This window comes from Sinocyclocheilus anshuiensis, unplaced genomic scaffold (genome assembly GCF_001515605.1).
Source record: "Sinocyclocheilus anshuiensis isolate Anshui unplaced genomic scaffold, SAMN03320099.WGS_v1.1 scaffold1644, whole genome shotgun sequence".
Taxonomy (NCBI): domain Eukaryota; kingdom Metazoa; phylum Chordata; class Actinopteri; order Cypriniformes; family Cyprinidae; genus Sinocyclocheilus; species Sinocyclocheilus anshuiensis.
In genome coordinates this window covers 928,586-953,271 of record NW_015557451.1, presented here as the reverse complement: position 1 = coordinate 953,271, position 24,686 = coordinate 928,586, and the positions used below count along the sequence as shown (strand labels likewise).

The 24,686-nt window shown below is 35.6% G+C and overlaps 2 protein-coding genes across 4 annotated transcripts in view; both read left to right on the top strand.

Moving 5' to 3' along the window:
- The window catches only part of LOC107679271 (echinoderm microtubule-associated protein-like 3), a 34,629-nt gene extending 15,747 nt beyond the window's left edge, over positions 1–18,882 (top strand). Inside the window, exons 4-24 of the mRNA XM_016474789.1 lie at positions 112–573; positions 3,725–3,838; positions 4,952–4,980; positions 7,267–7,296; positions 7,529–7,649; positions 8,178–8,327; positions 8,418–8,487; positions 9,023–9,133; positions 10,011–10,106; positions 11,171–11,305; positions 13,016–13,154; positions 14,438–14,589; positions 14,709–14,834; positions 15,037–15,168; positions 16,097–16,164; positions 16,284–16,372; positions 16,597–16,694; positions 16,824–16,911; positions 17,015–17,113; positions 18,025–18,155; positions 18,395–18,882. Coding sequence (XP_016330275.1) covers positions 112–573; positions 3,725–3,838; positions 4,952–4,980; positions 7,267–7,296; positions 7,529–7,649; positions 8,178–8,327; positions 8,418–8,487; positions 9,023–9,133; positions 10,011–10,106; positions 11,171–11,305; positions 13,016–13,154; positions 14,438–14,589; positions 14,709–14,834; positions 15,037–15,168; positions 16,097–16,164; positions 16,284–16,372; positions 16,597–16,694; positions 16,824–16,911; positions 17,015–17,113; positions 18,025–18,155; positions 18,395–18,604 — 2,650 coding nt within the window. The 3' untranslated portion in view covers positions 18,605–18,882. The remainder of the gene's footprint in view (positions 1–111; positions 574–3,724; positions 3,839–4,951; positions 4,981–7,266; positions 7,297–7,528; positions 7,650–8,177; positions 8,328–8,417; positions 8,488–9,022; positions 9,134–10,010; positions 10,107–11,170; positions 11,306–13,015; positions 13,155–14,437; positions 14,590–14,708; positions 14,835–15,036; positions 15,169–16,096; positions 16,165–16,283; positions 16,373–16,596; positions 16,695–16,823; positions 16,912–17,014; positions 17,114–18,024; positions 18,156–18,394) is intronic.
- Positions 18,883–20,948: 2,066 nt separating this feature from the next.
- Positions 20,949–24,686, top strand: part of LOC107679264 (metastasis-associated protein MTA2-like) — a 25,249-nt gene continuing 21,511 nt past the window's right edge. For 2 of the 3 annotated variants that reach the window (XM_016474772.1, XM_016474774.1), the window contains exon 1: positions 20,950–21,369. In XM_016474772.1, coding sequence (XP_016330258.1) covers positions 21,342–21,369 — 28 coding nt within the window. In that variant the 5' untranslated portion in view covers positions 20,950–21,341. Of the gene's footprint in view, positions 21,370–24,686 lie in introns of all 3 variants that reach the window. The other variant, XM_016474773.1, reaches the window with a different exon arrangement.

Below are 24,686 nucleotides of genomic sequence, written 5' to 3'. Positions count from 1 at the left end.
GATGAGTAAATGATGGCAGAATTTTCATTTTTAGGTTGTTGCATTCACTTTAACTGACAGCATGTTGAGACATCCTTCATCTCAAACACTCTGTTCTGTTTGTGTATCTAGCCATATCTCAAACCCAGCTGAAAACGGGGAGGGCGGGGCTAAAACCATTTCCAGCCACAAACCGAGCTCTAGCGACAGGTGCACTCAGACTGAACCGTGGATCCCCAATCATGAGACTGTCCCGCTGGCCCTGACACGGGCCATCCAGAGTCTCTCCCTGGAGGATGCATTACCTGAAAGCATCCAGTTCACCGATGAAACCCCGATCAAACTCCGTGGAGAGGAGGAAGATGCCTTTGAAGAAGAGATGGGGAAGGACCAAACCTGGAGCTCTATAGTAGAAGAATCCATCCAGCCCACCACAATCAGAACCCTTCAGCAACAACAGAGCAAAAGCAGCGAGGACAGCCAGGGTTCATGCCCTCAAACGCCAACGTCCTCCTCGCCCGCACCCCCAAAAGAGCCGGCATCCAGCCCACACGGAGGCCCACTCTCCTCCATTCGGGAGGGAGAGAAAATGCTGTGCGTTGACCCCCAAAAGTGGAATCAAGCATTGGCTGGCTGCTTGAATTCACTGCTTCTGGTTTTGGTGTTAATCCTAACATTAATGCTTACGTTGCTGCACAAACCAAAGTTACAGCTTGTTGGGACAGTTTTGGCTCCCAGATTGAGCTATATTTACAAAGAAGCATGAGTGGATAGTCAAGGAATCAGTGGGAGTGTGTAATTTAGGTCAGCCCTGATTTTACTTGAGGTTGTAGATGTTTGTACATCAGTTTTAGTATGAAACTTGTTACATTGCCAGTGGATGAACAAATTTAAATAGCTTCAAAATAGATACTAAAGTTCATTTAAACTTTAGTAACATTTCAAGAGCTATTTTTAAAATGCATAACTTTTTAATTGACGTTTAATTGTTTTTATCCAAAGCAACTTGCATTGCATTTAAGGTATACATTTTATCATTATGCATGTTCATGGATTTCCTGGGAATCATTTCTTGCACCATTGAGCTGTCACAGTAATGTATCAGTCCTTTAGTAATACCAGAGACAGATGTTTGTATCCCTAAGAGTGCTTCAGGCCATGACTGTATTGATGTGCTTCTGGCATTCATTCAATTCTTTTAAAGAGAACAGCTTTACATTTATTTTTGGATATAGTTAATGCTTTGACTTCTTTGGAAATGCAGATGACAGAGTTCTGGAGATTGTAGCTTTGAGTTTTTAGTAGGAAAATGTGAGGACAGCTGACACCAAGTGTTTGTTCAGTTGCAGTGTTGATTTAGCCAAGTATGCATGTCCGTTACCACAGTTGCAAGAACAGTACAGCATTCCGCAATAATAACTGTCATCTAGACCCGTCGACTCTCCTTCAGGTGAATACAGAACATATGAGATCGCTGCTAAAGCCAAAAAGCTGTCATTGTGACAGGAATGCCTGAGTAGATATGTCAAAACAGCTCCTTGGAATCTTGTCTGTAACATGGTTTTGCAGAAACACAAAAGCTCATGATTGAGGCATTGAAATCATACTAACCCATCATATAATCTCACTTAATCTTATCAACAAAGCAAATCTCTTGATTCATTGACTGATTTATCTGCATGCATGCTTTGGGTGGTCTTTCATGTAAATGTCTTCTTGGTTCCCACAAATGTAATGTTATAAGTCGTCTTGTTCCATGTAAACAGTGCTTTACAGATAATTATGTCTCATCCCTTCCTGGTATCCTTACATGGACATCAAGCAAAAGAGGTATTGGGTTTACAAAGTTATGTGGTGCGGTAGATTGTTTTGCAACAGAGCACCAGGCAAAACTAAACAATGTTTGCATAGTTAAACATTCATGCTTTGTTTAGTTTCAGCGTATGAGGGAAGTAATCAAAATGTGACCAAAGAATGTATGTAAATATGTGGTTTACAAATGTACAGTATGAAATTCCAGAACCCGGCTAGCCATAATTAATTACTAATTCATGGTAAAGTATGAACAGTGTGAGACACTGAACGAGATTGTGTTGACGGAAAGTTAAAAATGACCTATAGTGCCCCCCCAAGCATCTTAACATACAAGACCATTTCAGATGGTGGTCTGTAACTTGTCACTCTTCTGCTGGATTAACATTGAATGAAAACAAGTGTGCAGTTTTAATAACATTCCATGCAGACAAACTCTGAAACTATCAGCGTACCATGGACCACACTGGCACAATTTGAATGTTAAATGCATAACAAGTCCCATGCACTGATTATGTGGACATTGACCATATGTTACATTCAAAATTAAGTTAGGAAACACATAGTTTACCTTGTTCAGACTGTTTTCTGCCAATAATTTTTTTCTTTAATTTGACTTTTATTGTTTTTTTAACAGGATTGATATAAAAAAAAATTATGTTATATTATATTTGTGATATGTTTATTAAATGTATATTAATACATAATTTATATTTGTATCTATCTATCTCTCTCTCTCTATATATATATATATATATATATATGTACACACACACACACACACACATTTGCTTTTATTTTACAAATTCACTTTTATTTACACTACTTCTGAAAAAAATATATATATATAAATAAGTAAATAAATTATTTCGCAAAAGTTACCGTAAACACGTTTATAATTTTACAAAAGATTTCTATTTCACATAAATGCTGTTTATGCTTTTGAACTTTCTACTCATCAACAAATTTTGGAGAAAAAAAATGTTTCACCTTTCCACAAAAATATTAAGCAGCAAACTGTTGAAAATTCTGCTTTGTCAACACAGGAATAAATTACATTTCAAAATATTTTCTAATAGAAAACAGTAGAATTAAATTGTAATAATTATTCACAATATCACAGTTTTTACGGTATTTTTGATCAAATAAATGCAGCCTTGTAGAACATTATAGACTTTGAAAAACATTTTTAAAAGTCTTTTGAACTGTAAACTGCATTAGACAAAAAGGAAATTAGACAAAAATTAAATGAACACTTATTTTATTAAACATTTGTGCATTATCAATTTACAAGACTTTCTAAAATAATGTCTATTTTGAGTCAGATATTGAGTGAACAGTCTAGGTAGTGTGTTGGTCTAATGCTCATTTCGACTACCTTGTAAAATGTGCCATATAAAGTGTGACAGAATTCAGCATTATTTAAGAGTGGACAGCCCCCTTTATCAGCTGAGTTTCACTTCTCTATCTGTCACCGCAAGTATCATCATTGATCACATGACCACAGATATTTCCTGTTTCATGTAGCTTTTATTGGATGCCTCTAAGGGTATTCAGAAGAACAGGAAATAGGGCGTGCTAAAGGAAACAATCCCTCAGTGAGCACAGACTCATACTCCTACACACATAAGATCAAATCCATTGTGACTTAAAAATTGCATTTAATCACTGATATCTGATTTATTTGCATTGTTTTGTCTGCATGATTGTGGGTGATTGTGGGTAGTGGGTTTGATCATGTGGGTGCATTTGCATGCTGCACATATCCAAACTTGATGGGACTCTTAAATGGAAACATGCTAAGCACATTCTGTCAGTTCTGTTACTGCATGTTAGCATGCTCATATCTGCATTGATGACTACTTGCATGCGCTCTGTGAATCTGATTTCATGCCGCATGCAGAGAGTAACTAATGTCTCTTCTTGAGATCAGGGTGAGGAGGAACAGTGAGAAAAGCAGAGACTCTCAAGACAAGACCAAACAGCGGCTTTCTAAGAAAGCGGCCTCCTCTACAAACTTACTCACACGGTCTCCAAGTCTGGAGAGGTGAGAGACTTTTTTTTTTTTGTTCAAGCATGCACTTTCAAATAGCAGAATATTTCAAAGTAAATAATTTAAGTTCTATCAGCACAATCTATGAGATGCTGTCGGTTTCCACAGAAAATCTGCGTGACTCATCCCTCAGTTTATAGAAACAACATGCATGTACAATGGATGTCTATGGGGCAAGTGTACCAGAGGGTTACAAAGGATATTTTTATGAAAGCATTTACAATGTTTATTTAATAAGATATGTGTTTTTGAGTTGTAAAGTTGCCTAAATCATCCTTTCCTGTGGGTGGAGTTTCCTCCATGTAAACAACACTTCGTAGACAGTAGTTATGTCCATCCTTGTTTGGATATCATGTAAAAAGTAACCAGGTTTACCAGGTTTTATCAGTTGGCCCATTGAAGAAAGGTGTGCAACCCATCAGGCAAAATGTAAGGCACCTAGTATTTCCATTGTGCTTAATTTTTTTAATTTAAGTGGGATGAGTGAAAATGATTTAGTGTTAATCGGCAGAGTGCCACAGATGGTTTTAATAGAGATAGAGAAGGAATCATTCACCCAAAAATAAAAATTCGCAGAAAATGTACTCAGCCTCAGGCTATCCAAGATGTAGATGAGTTTGTTTCTTCATCAGAACAGATTTGGAGAAATTTAGCATTGCATCACTTGCTCACCACTGGATCCTCTGTCTGTTTGGACTCTCATTCTGACGGCACCCATTCACTGCAGAGGATCCATTGGTGAGCAAGTGATGTAATGCTTCATTTCTCCAAATCTGTTCCAAATTTTCTTTTTTGGGTGAACTATTTCTTTAAGTTAAAATTAAAATTTTCTGTGCATTTCATGGGAACCTTGTTATCATGGAATTTCCTGCAAAATGGGACTTAAATATATCTTATTCTCTTTTAAAATGTATAGCTCAAGTTTGGTTTTCAACATGAAAATAGTTAAAGAAGCTGGCATGACGTTAAAAAAATAAACAATAACATTTGTGAAAGTTGAACTGAAGGGTTGATGTGACTGCCGTGTTAATGTATATGTATGTATGTTCTATGTTCACTATGTTAAATGATTCATTCACTAATTAATTGATGTGTTTGTCTCCACAGCCGAGCAAAAGACCTTATCTCCAGTACAGGTAACAAGGCGTCTCTCTCGTTCTCTCACCTTCTTTTTCTTCATTCATCTTTTATGAGCATTTCTAAACAGCATTGATCTTAGCAGCCTAGCTTTGTCATACTCCAGGCTTGCATTAGGCCAGTGTTTTCTCATTTTCTACTTCAGTTTCCGAGTAACTTCTGCCTCTTATATAGAGATAGTCAGTTACTTATGCCGTTTACAATGCTTCTTTCTATTCTCATTCCTTGTGGTGTGCTAGATTACTGGAAAAGCTGTCATGTGTTACGAATATAAGACACTTTTAACCTTTCACTCAACAACATGTAGTCATTGTCTGTTCAGTTTCCCACAATCAGGATTGTCAGGTTTTAATTTCTTGAATCATTTTTTTATTATTATTTTTAAAAATCTGTTACATACTGTCTTTTAATCTCTTACTTCACATATAAACCTATGGATTCAAAATAATGGATCATTGCTCATAGCACGCAGTAATTGTCTTGATATTTATTGATGAAGGCAGTGAATTTATACACAAGTGCTGATTTGATTGCTGCAGCGGTGGTACTTTAAATGAGATCAATTAGAAAGCAAAACTTCTCAGACAGTTTTTCTATGCTGACCGTTGGCACACTAAAGCAGAGCACACTATCAGCAAGCTAAACCACTCGCTGAGGAATTGCATCTCAAAAAATATTTGAATCTCTCCTTTATTTTTTCATTGCAAAAACACAGTTGCACCAGAAATGATTGAACTTAGTCACCCTCACTAATCCCAGCCCATTCTGTGTTTATACGCTGTATTTCAAAAGATTTTTTAAAAGTTTTAAAAGAAGACTCTTACACTCACCAAGGCTGCATTTATTTGATCCAAAATGCAGTAAAAACAGTAATATTATGTAATATATTTTTACAATTTAAAATAGCTGTTTTCTATTTTAACTTATTTTAAAATGTAATTTATTCCTGTGATGCAAAGCTGAATTTTCAGCATCATTACTTCAGTCTTCAGTGTCACATGATCCTTCAGAAAGAATTTTAATATGCTGATTTGCTACTCAAGAAACATTTCTTATTATTATATTGTTGAAAACAGTTGTGCTGCTTAATATTTTTGTGGAAACCGTGATACTTTGAATAAGACAAATTTCAAAAGGGCAGCATTTATTTGAAACGGAAACCCTCTGTAACATTATAAATGTCTTTACCATCACTTTTGATCAGTTTAATGCATCCTTGCTGAATAAAAGTAGTAATTTCTTTTAAAAAATCTTACTGACCCCAAACTTTTGAAAGGTAGTGTATCAATACACAGACCCCTTTCAGTAGCATCATGGACCCCAGGTGGAAAACCCAATTCATAACTGAATAAAAATAGATTAGAGAGCAGATTCTGTCTAAATGCATTGAGGTGCGGTGACCAAATTTTAATTACTGTAACAAGCCATTAGTGGCCTCATGTCTAGTCTTTATATATTTATTTGTTTGTTTATTCATTATGCATGTACAGATGCCGGTTTCCTTCAGCGGTGAGACACAAGAGTGCTTGTGCTCACGCTGGAAAGTTACTCTCATTGGTTATGCAACAGCACTACTCTAGATTTCTGTCCAGGATGATGGATGTCTGTTTCCCTTTCCCTGCGTGCCAGATATTCACACCACCATTTCACAGCACTGCCTTGGCCGTTGTATTTGTGTGCGTGTGCCGTTTTAATAATCTATTCACCTACACTATTTAATGGCTGGGAAAAGTAAATGGTGGGAAGGGGGTTTGTTTGAAATATCATGACTACGCTCAACATCAAACATATGTTGTTTTTCCTTCGGGGATGAAACTGACACGTTTATGGAATGTTGTTTCGACATCACCTGGGCGACATCTATCTGATAACATTGACATAAGGGTCCTTCTGGAGTCATATGTGGTTTAAAATCAAAACCATAAGATGTTTCTGCGGAATATGGTATATTCCCTCTTTCTCTTGTATGAAAACAACCCATATTATATAAAATATCCTCGAAGGTCACAGTGATGTTGTGATGCAGACTTTGGTTATTAGTTTCTGGCTATTGCTTTTAATTTCATTCTATTGCAGTAGACACACAGATCACTTGCTTGCCTCATTGCTTTTAAAAAGGCCTTTTCCCCCTCAGTGCAGTCCAGAACCAATGACACCGATGAGTCAGAGAGGTGTTCTCACTGGAGCTCCCTGTCAGTCAGTTGGAGTGCAGTTGGGCTGCAGGAATTCCTAATGTGTTTTGCAGCTGCAGAGATGATGTTTGTTTGCGTTTTATCTTTTAACAGGATCTCAGGGGTCCAGGAGAGGAACTCAGAGTAGGTTTCAGTCATGGTTTTCATTCTAACTAATTGTTGCCTGAAAATATTCTTGTTTCAAATATTGTATTAGAAACCCTTATATCATTTTTTTAATTTTTTTAAGTTATATAAATTGTATTCTTGAAGTTAACAAATCCAAATTATAGTACTCGTTGCAACTGTAAACATCAGAGTCATTTACATTTTCATATTTTCATGTTGTGCATTCTCCCATTTATTTTGCTCACAGGTCAGTCAATCAAGATGTTCATCCGTGGACGACCAATCACAATGTACATTCCTTCAAACATTCTAAACTACGAGGAGCTGAGAATGGATCTCCCCTCACAGAAACTGGATCTGGATTGGGTGTATTCTAGAGCAATTCTTTTATCATTGTTTTTTTTTTTTTTTAGCATTTATTTTTTTATTAATTAATTACATTTTAATTAATTAAAATGAATTAAGTTATAAACGAATTTGCTTTCATATAAATTAAAAGTAATTATAAAATAAAAATTATTTTAAATTGCATCACAAAAAATCCTGATGCATTTTTTTTTTAAATGTATCAGTTTTATGCCTAATCAGCTGTATTTTTAAACTGATAAATATGCAGACAGTTCCCTTAGCGGTTGACGTATTGAAAGACAGCACATATTCTTCCAATACATAGAACATTACTCATTTAACTTGGCTTATGCTTTCTCAAATTCATATGTTTGGGGAGTATACCCAAGAAGAACAAAATACTTGTTCCCTTGGTTATTTTGGAAACAGTATCGATCATCTTTTTCCGAAAATCTTATTTGACCTCACGTTGCTAAGCACAGTGAATTAGATTTCCTTTATATAATGCATAAATATTAGCAAATGTTCCTTGACCTTTTTATTTTCAGCTATGGTTACCGGGGACGGGACTGTCGAGCAAATCTTTACCTGTTGCCTTCTGGAGAAGCAGTTTATTTTATTGCGTGTGTGGTGGTTCTGTATCATATCAGCAACCAAACACAAAGACATTATCAGAAGCACACAGACTGTGTCAGATGGTGAGTTTGAAGAGTTATTTAGATGTGCACCTAATTTCTTTCTGATTATTATGTTCTTACTTTTTTTGTTTTTTACTTGTTGGCATGTAGTCTTGCCATCCACCCAGACAAGGTGCGTGTAGCATCCGGACAGACAGCAGGAGTAGACAAAGATGGCAAGGTGAGATACACGTATAAATAAATCACATTTTACTGATTAACAAGATGTGATGGTATCATGTATTATTCACTTTGACAGTGCAAATAATTCATGTGTTATTTGACAAACTATTGGGAAGTCAAACTAGTGGTGTGATGTGTCATGCTACATATAAAAACTATTTTATATGGCATTTTACTAATTCTATTATTATTTGCATGCATGTAGATTTTATGACCTCATATTACATTGAAATATTTTTATTTGATGACGCAGAGCCATTTCAATTGGCGAATTGCTCTTCTTCCTCTTTTGTAAGTTGCTTTGGATAAAAGCATCTGCTAAATGCATTAATGTAAATGTAAATTAACTAGTGAAGGCAAAATGGTGATTAAAATTGTTAAGAATTCAAATAAATGGTATAACAGTCTGTTATACAATCATAAAAACTTTAACCTAGCATCTCAAATAAACCAAACAAACAAGCAAACCTCATGTTCATGTTACGAGCCAATTACCCGCTTACGCTTTCTGTGCGTGCATGTGTGTTCGTCAGCCTCTTCAGCCCTTTGTGCACATCTGGGACTCCAAAACGCTAGTGACGCTGCAACAGATCGGCCTCGGCACATTTGAACGAGGTGTCGGAGCCGTAGCATTTTCCAGTTCAGTGAGTATTCCCTCCCATTTTGCATTCTTTCCAGTTCAAACATAGCAGACAGAAAGAATAGACTGTTGTTCACATGTATTAAACATACAGAATATAAATAATTAGGTTAAACTTTATTTTAAGGTGTTCTTGTTACAGTGTAATTATACATTTAAGTACTGAGTAATATTAATTCACTACATGTACTTACATGTCATTTCTTACAATAATTTCTGGTGCAACTACATGTACTATATGGTTAGGGTTAGGGTTTGGCTTAGGGTTACTTGCATGTAATTATACATAATTTATTGTTATTAGAATAGTAAGTACATGTAACGTGTAACAAGGACACCTTAAAATAAAGTGTTACCAATAATTATGAAATAATGTAAAATAGTACTATAATCCAGGATCCAAATCACTTCACAAACATTTCTAGACTATAAACATTGGCATGTGGCAGTCTTTTGGAATAGTACAATTTCAATTATAAATAACTAAATACACAAACATAATATTGTGAAATATTATGTTTTCTATTTGAATAATTTTTTCTATTTGAATAATTTGTTGAATAATTTATACATTGTTAATTGATTAATTAATTAATTAATTAATTCAGTTTTTATTTTTTGCTTTTTTAATATTGATAATATTAAGAAGCTCCAGAATGATTTATGAAGGATCACATCACACTAAAGACTGGAGTAATGACTGCTTAAAATTCAACTTTGCTATAAAGGAATAAAATGCATTTTAAAATATATTAAAATAGAAAACATTTTTAAAAATTGTAATAATTGTAATAATATTTTACAAAATGATTGTTCTTGCTGTATTTTTTTTATCAAATAAATGCAGCCTTGGTGAGCATAAGAGACTTCTTTTGTTACAGGATGCTGGTACATTCCTCTGTGTGATCGACGATTCCAATGAGCACGTGCTTTCTGTGTGGGACTGGAATAAAAACATAAAGCATAATGAAGTCAAGGTGTGTTTACATACACACACACACACAAACACACAGAAATGCATGTTCGGTATATACTTTCTACCATTACAATATCTACACGAAGCTACATGGATATAGCTTACATTCTCATGATTAGTAACCTAGCAATATCTTTTCAAGCACACAGTATTTCCTAATAAAAACTCCAGGTTCGACCCTCCATCATGTCTGAAATAGTCCTAAATTGTTTCACAATGTATTTTACTTTTTAAGATGCATTATCCTAATGATTATTTCAGCAGCTCTTGACTGAATATACAGCCAACTGCCTGCGTTCTGTAAAGCCGTCAGCTTTATTGTGGATGGTTTTTTAGCTCTGTTGGATCCTTTGTCCTAAATATTTCTTTCTTCTTCAGCATAAGCGGTTTGAGCCAATATTTTACAGTAGATTTGTGTGAGTGATTGCGAGTGTTTTTAGGACTGGCCATTTGTATGAAGTAATCTTTCTTCCTCGTGTTTTATTTTTGGGCTGTGCTGCTAGTAATGGATTTAGGAAGTAGTTGGACTTTGAATAGCACAATGCTTTGTCAAGGGAGTTCTGTTTGCTGACTGAGTTAATCTAGATTTTCATCTCAATATGAATTGGTTTATTTTTTTTAAGTCATTTTGCGATAAATACAGTATCTACCGGACCGCTCAGAAATTTCACAAGCCTTCAAAATGTATGTTTGCAGAATTTTTGTGGCGCAATTCTGGAAACAATAGTACTGAAAAAAGAAAGATGAATACACAGAACATGGTTGCAGTACAAAATTAAAGAGCCTGAACAATTTAGAAATCATAAGCAATGACAATATCTTCTGCGGAACTTTGAAGATGTATTTACAGTTTCTGGATTACACCTTTTAATGCTACAGGAAAATTACAGTCATTTTCTGTCATTAAACTGACATGAGCTGCTATTGCAGCTGCAGATTGACTGGATGTTTGAAGTTGAATTGCAGCTTTTCTCCTATAATAACACAGAGCCATTGGCACATAGTCATATATACTGTGGAAAACCATATGTCTTCACGGTGTGTGTCTATGTATGTTTGTTTCAGAACACTAATGAGGCAGTTTTGGCGGTGGACTTCAGCCCAACAGACACCAACAACATCATCTCCTGTGGCAAGTCCCACGTCTACTTCTGGACCATGACCGCTGGCACACTGACCAAGAAACAGGGCATCTTTGGAGTGAGTCCATATTTGGCCACCAAGTTGACTGTCCTCCAATGGAAATTTGGTATCATTTCCTTTTTCGTGTATGAAAATGGGAAGAAATTATGTAAATTAATAGCAACTCACTTACAAAAATGTACAATGGAATTACCATATTTTATTGAACATGGTACTATAGTAGAATCATGCTATTTTTTGAAGTACACTGCCTTTCAAACGTTTGGGGTCAGGATGTTTTTTTTTTATATATATATAAATTAATACTTTTATTCAACAAGGATGCTTTAAACTGATAAAAAGTGACAGTGAAGATATTTATAATGTTACAAAAGAACTGTATTTCCCATAAATGCTGTTCTTTTTGAAAAATAAAATAAAATGCACAGCAATTTCCACAATAAAATTAAGAAACACAACTGTTTAGGACTGGCCATTTGTATGAAGTAATCTTTCTTCCTCGTGTTTTATTTTTGGGCTGTGCTGCTAGTAATGGATTTAGGAAGTAGTTGGACTTTGAATAGCACAATGCTTTGTCAAGGGAGTTCTGTTTGCTGACTGAGTTAATCTAGATTTTCATCTCAATATGAATTGGTTTATTTTTTTTAAGTCATTTTGCGATAAATACAGTATCTACCGGACCGCTCAGAAATTTCACAAGCCTTCAAAATGTATGTTTGCAGAATTTTTGTGGCGCAATTCTGGAAACAATAGTACTGAAAAAAGAAAGATGAATACACAGAACATGGTTGCAGTACAAAATTAAAGAGCCTGAACAATTTAGAAATCATAAGCAATGACAATATCTTCTGCGGAACTTTGAAGATGTATTTACAGTTTCTGGATTACACCTTTTAATGCTACAGGAAAATTACAGTCATTTTCTGTCATTAAACTGACATGAGCTGCTATTGCAGCTGCAGATTGACTGGATGTTTGAAGTTGAATTGCAGCTTTTCTCCTATAATAACACAGAGCCATTGGCACATAGTCATATATACTGTGGAAAACCATATGTCTTCACGGTGTGTGTCTATGTATGTTTGTTTCAGAACACTAATGAGGCAGTTTTGGCGGTGGACTTCAGCCCAACAGACACCAACAACATCATCTCCTGTGGCAAGTCCCACGTCTACTTCTGGACCATGACCGCTGGCACACTGACCAAGAAACAGGGCATCTTTGGAGTGAGTCCATATTTGGCCACCAAGTTGACTGTCCTCCAATGGAAATTTGGTATCATTTCCTTTTTCGTGTATGAAAATGGGAAGAAATTATGTAAATTAATAGCAACTCACTTACAAAAATGTACAATGGAATTACCATATTTTATTGAACATGGTACTATAGTAGAATCATGCTATTTTTTGAAGTACACTGCCTTTCAAACGTTTGGGGTCAGGATGTTTTTTTTTATATATATATAAATTAATACTTTTATTCAACAAGGATGCTTTAAACTGATAAAAAGTGACAGTGAAGATATTTATAATGTTACAAAAGAACTGTATTTCCCATAAATGCTGTTCTTTTTGAAAAATAAAATAAAATGCACAGCAATTTCCACAATAAAATTAAGAAACACAACTGTTTTCAACATTGATAATAATAAGAAATGTTTCTTAAACACCAAATAAGCATATTAGAATGATTTCTGAAGGATCTTGTGAATTCACATTGTTTGGTATTCGTTAGTGTTTGTGATTTTGTTCATTGTTTCATTAACAGAAATACAAGAAGCCCAAGTTCGTCCTGTGCTTCGTGTTCAGTCTTACGGGTGATGTGTTGACAGGAGACTCTGAGGGGAACATTCTCACATGGGGAAAATCAGCTGCTGATATCAAAACATTAGGGAAAGGAGCAAAGGGTATGCAAAATGATTTCTTCATTTTTACCTGATAGATTTCCATTTTAAGTATTACTACGGATTCACAATATTAATCAGTACTGTATCAGTTTTCATCTAACATTAGAGATTAGATGACCTTGTAATTTTGCATCAGAATGCCAACTCGGTCTTCCAGTGAAACATTCGCCCAATCATCTACCTCAATCTAATCCAGGGGTTTTCAACCTGTGGGGGGCGCCCAGGGGGGCGCCAGCACCTGTCAAGGGAGGCGCGAGCATCAGTTAATTCAGAGACGTTCCCTTGAGAATTTATGAATATGAGTTAACAAATCGTTAGCCATCCACTAGGGGGCAATCTGACTTGAGTTAACAAATCTTTAGCCATCCACTAGGGGGCAATCTGACTCCCACTGCTAGTCGACAGTTAGAGCAGAGTTGGCTCGAGTATCAGTCACGCTCAGTGTTGCCAAGTCCGCGGTTTTGCCACGGAATTGGGCTACTTTAACACTTGCTGCGTTTTGTAGTTTTGGGCTAGTTTTGAGTAGCAATTAGGCGGGTTTTGTTGTGAAAACCTGGCAACCCTGGTCACGCTTATTGACAGTGTAAAATGATTTACGGTTAGCCGTGTCGGAAATCCAACCACTGATTAGCATGTTGTTATCTCAGAAACAGGCTCAGCCATCACATTGAATCAGGTAAACTGGTTATATATTTATGTTTCAGTATAATTACGCACGCTATACCAGGGGCGGTTCTAAACCCTTTTTAGGTGGGTTTCACCCCCCCTATCTGTCACCTTAGCCCCCCAAAACGATCTTAACGAGCGCGAGTGAAATTAGACAAACTTGGGGGGGCGCATGTCCTAAAAGGTTGAAAACCCCTGATCTAATCAACAACCGTAGAGTCCCCGCCCTACAATTTTTCTATTAAATAATCCGTTTCACTTGGTTGTATGTTAAAATACGAAAGAAATTATGTGACGTTACTTCCTAACATCGCAATTTTAAGTGTCTTGTCTAGTCTTTAACATCTAAATAAATATCCATCTCTCATATATACACTTATAGTGTTGTGCTGATTACATTTATTTGTAGCATCTAAAACGATTCATTTTATTTTAGGGTTTATATTCAAACAAGACAGTATATTATTTTTGGACTATTTTTGGACTTTTAACTACATTTTTTACTAATTTTTGTTAAATTGTGTTAATATAGCCTGTATTACTTATTTGATAAACAATGGATACTGTCCATCTTTTCAAATTCACCTTGCCAGTTTTTCTTCTCTCCCTGCCTGCAGAGACATTTCAGATCATGAAGCAGACGCGCGCTCACGAGGGCAGTGTTTTCACTATGTGCGTCCTGCAGGGTGGAGCTATACTCAGCGGTGGCGGCAAGGACCGCAAGATCATCCGCTGGAGCGCAGACCTGGCCCCTGAAAGAGAGTGTGAGGTGAAACGTGAATCTCTATTATATTTGAAACTGTGTGTTTGCAGCTATATATGAGTTTATACAATTATAGAGTTTATATATGTCAACAACTTCTTGAATGATGGTCTTTGATCTTCCAGATTCCTGAGAAATTTGGTGCAGTCCGCACCATTGCAGATGTAGATGGAGAGGAACTGCTCGTTGGCACAACACGAAATGCAATCCTAAGAGGAACATTTTCGGATGGGTTTGTGGCTATTGTGCAGGTAGATATATTGGATTTATATGTAAATAATATACATAGTTTTTATATGCAAATATACAACAACATTGAATGTCTGAATAGGGGTATTGATGTCAATTAAGAATAGACAATAAAGTTAACTTTCATTTATAAAAAAAAATAAACGAGTGTGGATCTTGTAGCGTGCTCCTAAGTAAATCTAAAAAAGTGTATTGAATCGACAGGGTCATGTGGATGAAATGTGGGGTCTGGCCACACATCACACTCAGAACATATTTCTTACCTGTGGAAATGATCGTCAGGTGTGTGTGTGGAATGCAGAGGAACACAAACTGGACTGGTGCACAACACTAGAGGTCAGAGAGGTCACAGGAAACTAACTGTTTTAAAGGTGTACTAGGTTTTTTTTGTGTGTGTGTGTGTGTGTGTGTGTGCCACTGGCTGTATACTACACTTTGTACTGACACCTGTTGGTATGGATTCTGCATCATGCAATATGCTTGGAATAGAGTAGAAGTAAACAACTGAAGGTATTTGATAATATGAGCGTTACTGAGATATATGAATTTAGTCTCAACACCCTAACACTAAAGTGCAGAAGTCTCTTATGCTCACCAAGGTTGCATTTGTTTGATTAAAATATACAGTGAAAACAGTAACATTATGAAATATTATTACAATTTATAATAACTTCATATTTTTATATATTAATAACTAAAATAATATAGATAATAATAAAAAATTATATTAATAACTGTATATTTTTCTATATTTTTAAATGTAATTTATTGCTGTGATGCAAAGCTGAATTTTCAGCATCATTACTCCAGTCTGATCCTTCAGAAATCATTCTATTATGCTGATTTGCTGCTCAAGAAACATTTCTTAGTATTATCAATGTTGAAAACAGTTGTGCTGCTTAATATTTTTGTGAAAACTGTGATGCATTTTTAGGATTATTTGATGAATAGAATAGAAAGAAAAGCATTTATTAAAAATAGGAATTAAAATATATATATGTATATATATAGAGAGAGAGAGAGAGAGAGTACTGACCCCAAACTTTTGAATGGCAGTGTATGTAGTATAGAGTTTTGTTTACACCACAGATATCACTGAAATCATTCGATTGTGCATAATTTTAAACATATTTGGCAATATTAATATTAATTTATTTAACTGTAAAACGTTTATTTTGGTGCACCTTTAAATATTTCTTCCAATATTATCATAAACACACTGTAAAGTGACAAAGAATGAAACATTAATTTGTATCACTTTTAGGAATCTGGTCTGTGTGCTGATTTCAGCCCAAATGGAGCTGTTGTCTCTGTTGGACTGAGTACTGGAAGGTAAAACATTTACAACACAGTTGATGATAGTTTCCACTTCAGTTTTATAGTAAGCTTTTTACAGTGAAATGTTCCCTTTTAATGGCTTTATGATTTTTTTTAAACCCTTACCTATATAGATGGGTTGTACTGGATCTGCAAACCAAAGAAGTGGTGTCCGACCTGACTGATGGCAATGAGCAGCTGTCCGTAATGAGATACTCACCAGGTCAACAAAATCACAATAATAAAGGGCACAGTATAAAACAGAACTACACTTTTTCCCAAAAGTGAACCTTATTACATTTATTAGTAAATGAAAAAGCGATAGCTGTTTGTGGCACATAGGGCATGTTTCAATGTGGCAGCTTTTACTGCATGTAAATTGTTCTGTAGCTCTTATAAGCCTGTTTACGGTCAATAGCTTATATTTTACTGCTTACCAAAACACAGATGGCAGCTTTTTGGCAGTTGGTTCCCATGACAACTTCATCTACATTTACAACGTCACTGAGGGTGGCCGGCGCTATACACGATTCGGAAAGTGCACAGTAAGCCTAGCATTTGGGTCTATTCTAAATGATGCCAAACTGTTTAATACTGGTTTGCCATGGTTGTTTGTTGTTTGTAATGATTTATAGCAGTCTGTTTGTGTGCTAAACACTTCCCTGTATGTTCAGGGGCACTCCAGCTTCATTACTCACCTTGACTGGTCCAAAGATGGAAAATACGTCATGTCCAACTCTGGCGATTATGAAATTCTATACTGTAACGTTGCATGCTTGAGTTCATGATACAGAGACATATTCACAGAAGACAATGAGTAATATAAATGATAGTGCATTTTGTGCATTTATGTTTGTGGAAAAAGGGGACGTCGCAAGCGGTTGCAAGCTGTTGAGGAATCGGTTTGAGAGTAAAGATCGAAAGTGGGCATCCTATACCTGTGTGCTTGGATTCCATGTCATGGGTGAGAGAAAAACTTTTTTTTTTAATTGATTAATGTTTGTGTCATTGTCAAACTCCTTTTTGAGTGGAGGTGGACAAAACATTACTATTATGCTGGCCGTTTTTTTTTTTGATTTGTCCATTTTTAATTTGCACATACACAACATAAAGTTTTCTGAATGTAATGAAGTCCAAAATCAACTCTATCTTGCTTTAATAACCAGTATTATTTAACATTTGTGACCCTGGAGCACAAAATCAGTCTTAAGTCGCTGGGGTATATTTGTAGCAATAGCCAAAAATACATTGAATGGGTCAAAATTATTGATTTTTCTTTTATGCCATTAAGTAAAGATCATGTTCCATAAAGATATTTTGTAAATTTCCTACTGTAAATATATCAAAACTACATTTTTGATTAGTAATATGCATTGCTAAGAACTTAATTTGGACAACTTTAAAGGCGATTTTCTCAATATTTAGATTTTTTTTTTTGCACCCTTAGATTCCAGATTTTCAAATAGTTGTATCTCGGCCAAATATTGTCCTAACAAACCATACATCAATGGAAAGCTTATTTATTCAGCTTTCAGATGATGTATAAATCTCAATATTGAAAAATTGACCCTTATGGCTAGTTTTGTGGTCCAGGGTCACGTTTAATATGATTTAACCTACTTTCGTTAAAAATGTAAAAAAAAACAAAATTTTTTGTTTTGTTTTTTGAAAATCAAAGTGTTTGTATGTGTTAGATCATATAAATTATTTATTATTATTATTATTAATTCATATTTCATCATGTGTACTCGAGTGTGTATGCATCTGGTGCATGTGCATTAAGTATATTCCCCAAATGTTGTGAGTCCCTAAAGTCCTGTGCATTGAAAGCACGTATATGGGTATGCTGACTGTCTAAACTGTATTGCTGTCTAGGTGTGTGGCTCGAGGGATCAGATGGGACAGACATCAACGCCTTGTGTCGATCACACAGTGAGAGTATGGTGGCAGTAGCCGATGACTTCTGTAAGGTTCATTTGTTCCAGTATCCATGTCCCAAACCAAAGGTCAGTCACTGCCTGAAATATTTGAGAGTCAAAGAAATGATCCTTTTGGAATAGAAATAAAATGAAACCATAAATCTCACTGGACTCAGTATGCATTAAACTTTGATATAACAGGCCAGATGTAGTATGTATTGTATGCAGATTAATAATTCACGTATTTACTCTATCAGGTAATATGTCAGGAAAAGTGTTTGTTTATACTGCAAGACATTAATAATTAATTCCCTGATCTCTGTCAGGCTCCAAGTTATAAGTATGAGGGCCATGGCAGTCATGTGACCAACGTTCGTTTCACACATAATGACAGTCACCTTCTGTCTATGGGCGGGAAAGACACCTGCATCCTCCAGTGGAGAGTTAAAGGGGCGGGGACTGGAGACCATAAGGAACATCTAGCTTCTTCCTCTTCTGTCTGCTCTTCCTCTAGCTCTCCAGAGAATGGAACATAGAGAGACCAGGAATCAAGACAAAACATAGAGCTATATATACCAGGAATCAAGAGAGGAACAGGCATGAAGATATTCTAGGAAATGAAACGAGGAGGAAATCTCATTGCACAATCTGCTGTGACATGAAGCATTTGGAAGGTTATGCTAGTTTTTACAAAGTATGTCACAGTGTTGTTTTACCATTGAGACGTCATAAATAATGCATAGCTATTCACTACCTATATTTCTTCATGAACTGACCTGGCCAAAAAGATATTGTGTCTGATATTTGCTTTTTTTTTTTTTTTGAAAGAAAGAAAGAAAAGAATCAAAAGGAAAAAATAATAAATTATGAAAAGCCTAAAGAATTGTGGTGGTCCTAAAAATGTTTATTTTCTTAATGCAAAAACTTAATTACATTTTTTTCTCTCTCTCTCTTTTAATTTTGTGACCTTGACAGTTTTTGTGAGATTCACACATTTAGCAAAAAAATTGTGAATTTTCCCAATAGCTACATTTCTGCCATTTCTATACATCACGAGAGAAGGATGTACTAAATGAAATTAAATAATCTCAAGTTTTTACATGTATCATGCTTTACTCAGTGTACTTCGAATTTACAAGTGCTTGTTTACTTCATAGTGCTTTTCATATGCTTATTTTAATAATCTGCTGTGTTTTTTTTCCCAGTCATTAAATACTACATACATAATTGTGTGACATTACATAATTAACCATAAATCATGTCTCTGTGAAGCGTTTTGTTGTGGGCAGTAGGATAATCAATGCTTTATTTGCTATCAGGAATATGTCCTCTGTCCAAAAACTTCCAAAAGGCTTATCGTTTATGGATCAACTCAGCTTTTCATGGCCTTTTAAACAATGTGAAATGTTGTTATTTTGAATCAAATAAATACATTTTAAAGTAAGAATGTTTTGTCTTTGTGTACTTTGTTGTGGAGAAAAGTCTTCTCTGTCTTGCAAAATAATGCTCCAGTTCCAGAAGTCAAAATTAGACTTTATTGCAAGAAGACAACAAAGCCGAGATGCCTGCAGAACATCTGAATCTTTCTTTGTCCGGACTACCATCTTTGTACAATTTTTTTTTTATCGGTTACTGTCCAGTGAGTGCACAGACCATTCTTTGATATGCCATTCCCTGTACTTTTCCACAATTGTTTATTAGTTTTCATAATGCTTGCTTTCATTGTAGAAAACCACTTGCTAGTCTGTTTTTCAAGAGATAACATCTCTTATCTACCACTTTCCGGGTGCCCAAGGTTGCAGAGGCATATACATTTTAGGATTTTAATGAGTTTTACACACATTATCTATTTCCGCATTATCTCATCCTGTGGCATCTCCCATCTTCAGTACTTCCTTCTGTATTCTCTGTTCATAAGAGCAGTCATATAGGCCATGAGGCCTACATAGACAGTTAGTTTGGCCTTGAGGCCTTCAAATGCACCCAGCTCACATATGAGGCAAACTAACTTTCACAAGCATGCAAAGCAACTTCTTCCGTGGTTTTCTATAGGGTAAATAACTTCAAGTTTCATAACCTAATGTGATTCACTGATTCAGTTTTAGTATTACGAAACGCCACCTACAGGACAATAGGAGCAAGACTTTTTTTGAGAGACTGTGATGCTGTCTGTAAGTCTATAGAGGGAAGTATTGCACCAATTTTCACTGTCCTAACCTGATTCTGGGTTATGTTCGCAAGTGAACATTTCTTATAGTTTAAACGATTTGCTGTCTAATGCCTGCAATTTAATTTTTAGTGTAAATGTAATTAACATTTGATAGATCTCAGGGTGTATGTAAAAAAACAAAAACAATTGTACAATTGATTACAAAAGTAATGCACAATAGTCTCATGGTGCAGCTTTTGTATTTTAAAATTCAATGGAAAAAAATAAAGTTTATTTTTTAATGATGTTCTTTTCAGAATAACATCATGTAAACAATGTAAACCTGTGAATTACAATAAATCATAAAAAAGGACATACAATGATAAATGATTTTGATATCTTTATTATTCGACATTTACATACCCATGTATGTACATACATCGTTATAATGATAACAATAATCAATGGTGTTCAATTTTGATATATGAAGTGGGATAAGCCTCTCCACATTAAACTTGGTGCCACAAAATGGTTCTCCAATAGTCGCATGCTTCTCCTTAGAAAAATATCGTTTTATTTAATCTCTCGTAAATGTTTAAAGAGATTATTTACGGACGCTGAAGTTTCTGTTTCCGGAGAGTTCGTCGAATTCTAAGTGACGATTTGAGCTTCCGAATATGACGTTGGAGAAGCGTGTGTGTGTGTGTGTGGAACAGAGCGGAGGTGAAGAAGAGGAAGATGAAGCAGGGAGCGGAGGATGGGAGGAAGAGTGGAGTGAGAGAGAGAGAAAGAGAGAGAGAGAGAGAGAGACAGGCTGGCTGGCTAGCTATCAAGGGCTCGTGTGAAGTGTGAATGTCTGAGAGGGGCTTCGATGGGAGTTTTATCGCAGCACCGAAACAAAGACGCGATTTTTTTACCATCCGGAGAAACATTGTAGCGGAAACTTTAAACTTTTACCCGCCAGAGCGGCAGCGCCGTGCCGGGTCCCGGCTTTGTCTCGCAACGGGGGGAAGTACGCTAGTACACGCGAGGATATAAAGAACCAGCGCCACATTTGGATACACATTTTTATCCACACAACGAGAGAATCAGTGAAGATAGAGTTTGTTTAGGAAAGTGAGAGAATGGCGGCCAACATGTACCGAGTTGGAGGTGAGTATTATTGTTAAGGCTAACACTAGCAGCAGGCTCGCGGGGGTTAGCATTAGCATTAGCGTGAGCGGCTGTTTCCGCCTTAGTTACAATGAGCGGAATCCCGTTGCTAAGCGAGCTAGGCTAGTTTCGTTACGGCTACATCTGGGTTAACGCAATATTAATTATTTATGCATGTATTTAACTTAACTTTCAAATTCACATGGATGTAAAAACTTGCATTGGGTCGCAAACTCTTTCTTTTGTTCTTAGTTTTGGTTCTTCAAGTAATTAGCCGCCGCAAGCAACTCAGCGAATTATGAGAGAACCCTTCCGTTAGTGTATTCACTTATGTTGCTTTTTTCTCACTTTTTCGACTTTCATTCAAGTTTTTGTCGTGCACGTTGTCTGAAGTGAGCTGTTCTGTCAAACTTTTGACAGCTGAATTATGTGGAGTGTATATGGGAGTCTCACAGTACGGGATGCAAAGACTTTAAGTTTTGTCACCTGTTTGAAATGGAACGAGGTCAGATAATTGTTTTTACGGGTATCTGGAAAGTTAGACATTTTGAACTTGGTGAACCTAGAGTTAGAGCTCAGGGAATTGTTCAGAACAGAAGAACGACTAAAGTTCGTAAGTGGCACTAATAAGTTCATTTATTTATTATTTAATCACAGTCAAATATAGTGAAAACAGTGCAAGGCAAATATAAATTATTATTATACAGTTCAGAATATGTGAAATAAGAACAACAAAAATGCAAAGGCAACAAATATGTAAAAATAAAAATATAAAATTTGGATAGTTACATAAATGTAAAGATCTTTAATTTTTATTAGTATTATTGTTATAAGTTTCTTTTTTGTGTTCTCATCTTTGAAAGGGTTTTGAAGTCTATTGTGAGATAGGTTTACAAAAGGTAATAATAGTACATGAGGTTTTTTTTAGCTATTCTTGACTTGTTAATATAAAACTGCCAAAAATAATGTCGTAATTTTTTTTTCAGAAAATATGGGTTTTGTAAATAAAGTAAAATGTCATAAGATTCTGAATTTAGAGTTTTTTTGTCATGTCCATTAAGTAAAAAAAAAAAAGTTCAGTAGCCTTCAATTGTAAGTTTATGTATGGATTGTGAAAAAATTCTGTGCATGCAGATGTAATATGATAACATAGTTAAACAGTTTTTTGTATATACATTTACATCATTGACTGCAGCGTGACATGGTGACCATGCACATTATAGTGCATTTATTTTCTTAAATCCGGGAATCGGCCATAAATGGGTCACGGCAATCAGGCTGTGTTGCTTTAGCAGGTGCAGCTGATTGCTTTATCACAGTTGCAGATTGAACAGGCAGTGTTTGATGGGAAGTTCTTGAGGAAAAACTCACTTATTACATGCTTGTCAAAATATATTAGAGTTTATGACTCAAGACTAGGTTCAGAGGAAGGCGAAGTCTGCCTCTGCTCACAGCAGTCGTTTTAAATGTTTTATACAATTAAGATGCTGGTTATCATGCTATGTAGGATTGTAATGTAATGATGGTCTTTCATAGTTTTCATAGATACTGCAATGTATTTTATTGTGCTGTTTGCTAATGTTTTGGGAGGTGCAGGTTTAGGTCATTGAACTTGACCTCCTATTCTGGCCCCAAGCTCTTGCATCCCTACATTTTACCTCTGTGATCTGAAGCTTTGTGACTAACTGCTGTCGCCTTGCTCTGTTTTTGGTTTACCCATTTGATCAGAGTGTGTTTTTGTTATTCAGTTTCTTAGAATGCATTCGCGATAGACCAACATATCAGCCAATATCTGCTGATTAGTGATGCACTGATATATTGGCCAGGCTGTATTTTCAGTCGATATTTGGCCATTTTAATAAAATGGTATCTGCCTTTAACTGTCTGCTTTATCTGTATCTGCTCGAAAATTCTGTTTTCTAAATGCATGTTGTTGATTTTTTTTAATGATTCTTCTGAGCATGTTTAAATAAAAAAAATTAAATACATTTTTAATTAAAATATCATAACTTAACCTTCTGACCTCCCTTCACCAATCATTAAATCCATTTAAACCCTGCCCCTTTCTTATAATAGACTGCTACCTCACATTCAGATCTGCCTCTATTAAATCAACAAGCATCATTTTTTACATCCATTTTACTTTGATGTACGTCACAATATGGAATAATAGTCTGTAATTCCGATACATTGCAACTTTACCAACAGCCTTGTCAATGGATAATAAACGGTTTCTGTTTTCATTCTTTTGTAGCGAATGGCTGGGATCAGATCATGTACACAGTTCCGAATAGGACATTCCAGAATCACACACAAGTTCTTAATACGAAGTGAAGATCGTCTGATATGCTCTTCTTGCCTGAGTTCAGTATCTCTTAAAGGGTGTATTCACACCAGGAAAGTCCGCTAGTTCACTTGCTTTGGTCCGGACCAAATTAGGGATATTTATTTCGGTTATTTTTCCTAACCGGCAACCGCCGCTCGTTAACCGATTATTAACCGTTAACTGACAAGATTATTTTAAATTAGAATTGAATTAAATTAGTGTTTGTGACCCGTTAAAAATACTAACATTTGTTTCCCGGGGATTAATTTTACATGCGCAAAAAGCAGCAAACAACAGAACATGAGGATTCACATGGTCATCATATCACATCACACATGTTTTTATTGTGAATGTACACAAATAAAGGCAAACCTTTTACAATTCCGATTATCTTTATTCTTTGACTAAAAGGAGTAGTTGCTTCCACTGTTAGTAGGAAACAATTCAAGTAATTGCGCCGGCGCCACATGTGCGCACACAATGCAGCCTGTTCATTATCATAATAAAATACAGTCAGTCAAACATATGGGGGGAAAAAAACACACTGCTCAGTTTAAATATGTAGCCTAGTAAAATCTGTGCCGTTAAGTGTTATCACCGTACCGCCGTGATGTTATGCAAAACATTTTGTTTTACGTGGATATTGGAATGCGAGTGAAGAAGGCTACATAATAAATAATACTTTGCCATTCAAATACATCACGAATACGGAAGCATTTGATTTTGTGTCGAATGAGAGACCCAACGTTGGTTTCAGTTTCGTTTTAGCCTAAATAAATTCGTTTTGGCTTGTCGTTTATATTGCTATAGCTTCTTATATTTTTAATTTATAAATGTAGCTTATTTTCTAAATACTGTTAATTGAAAGGCTTTGTTGTGGATTGAGGGGAACTAAAATAGCCTAGCAATGTTTACAGTGTTTATTATAATGTTTGTAAACATTTCACATCGGCATTAGGCCTATTTCTGAATGAAATAATAAAATGCGACT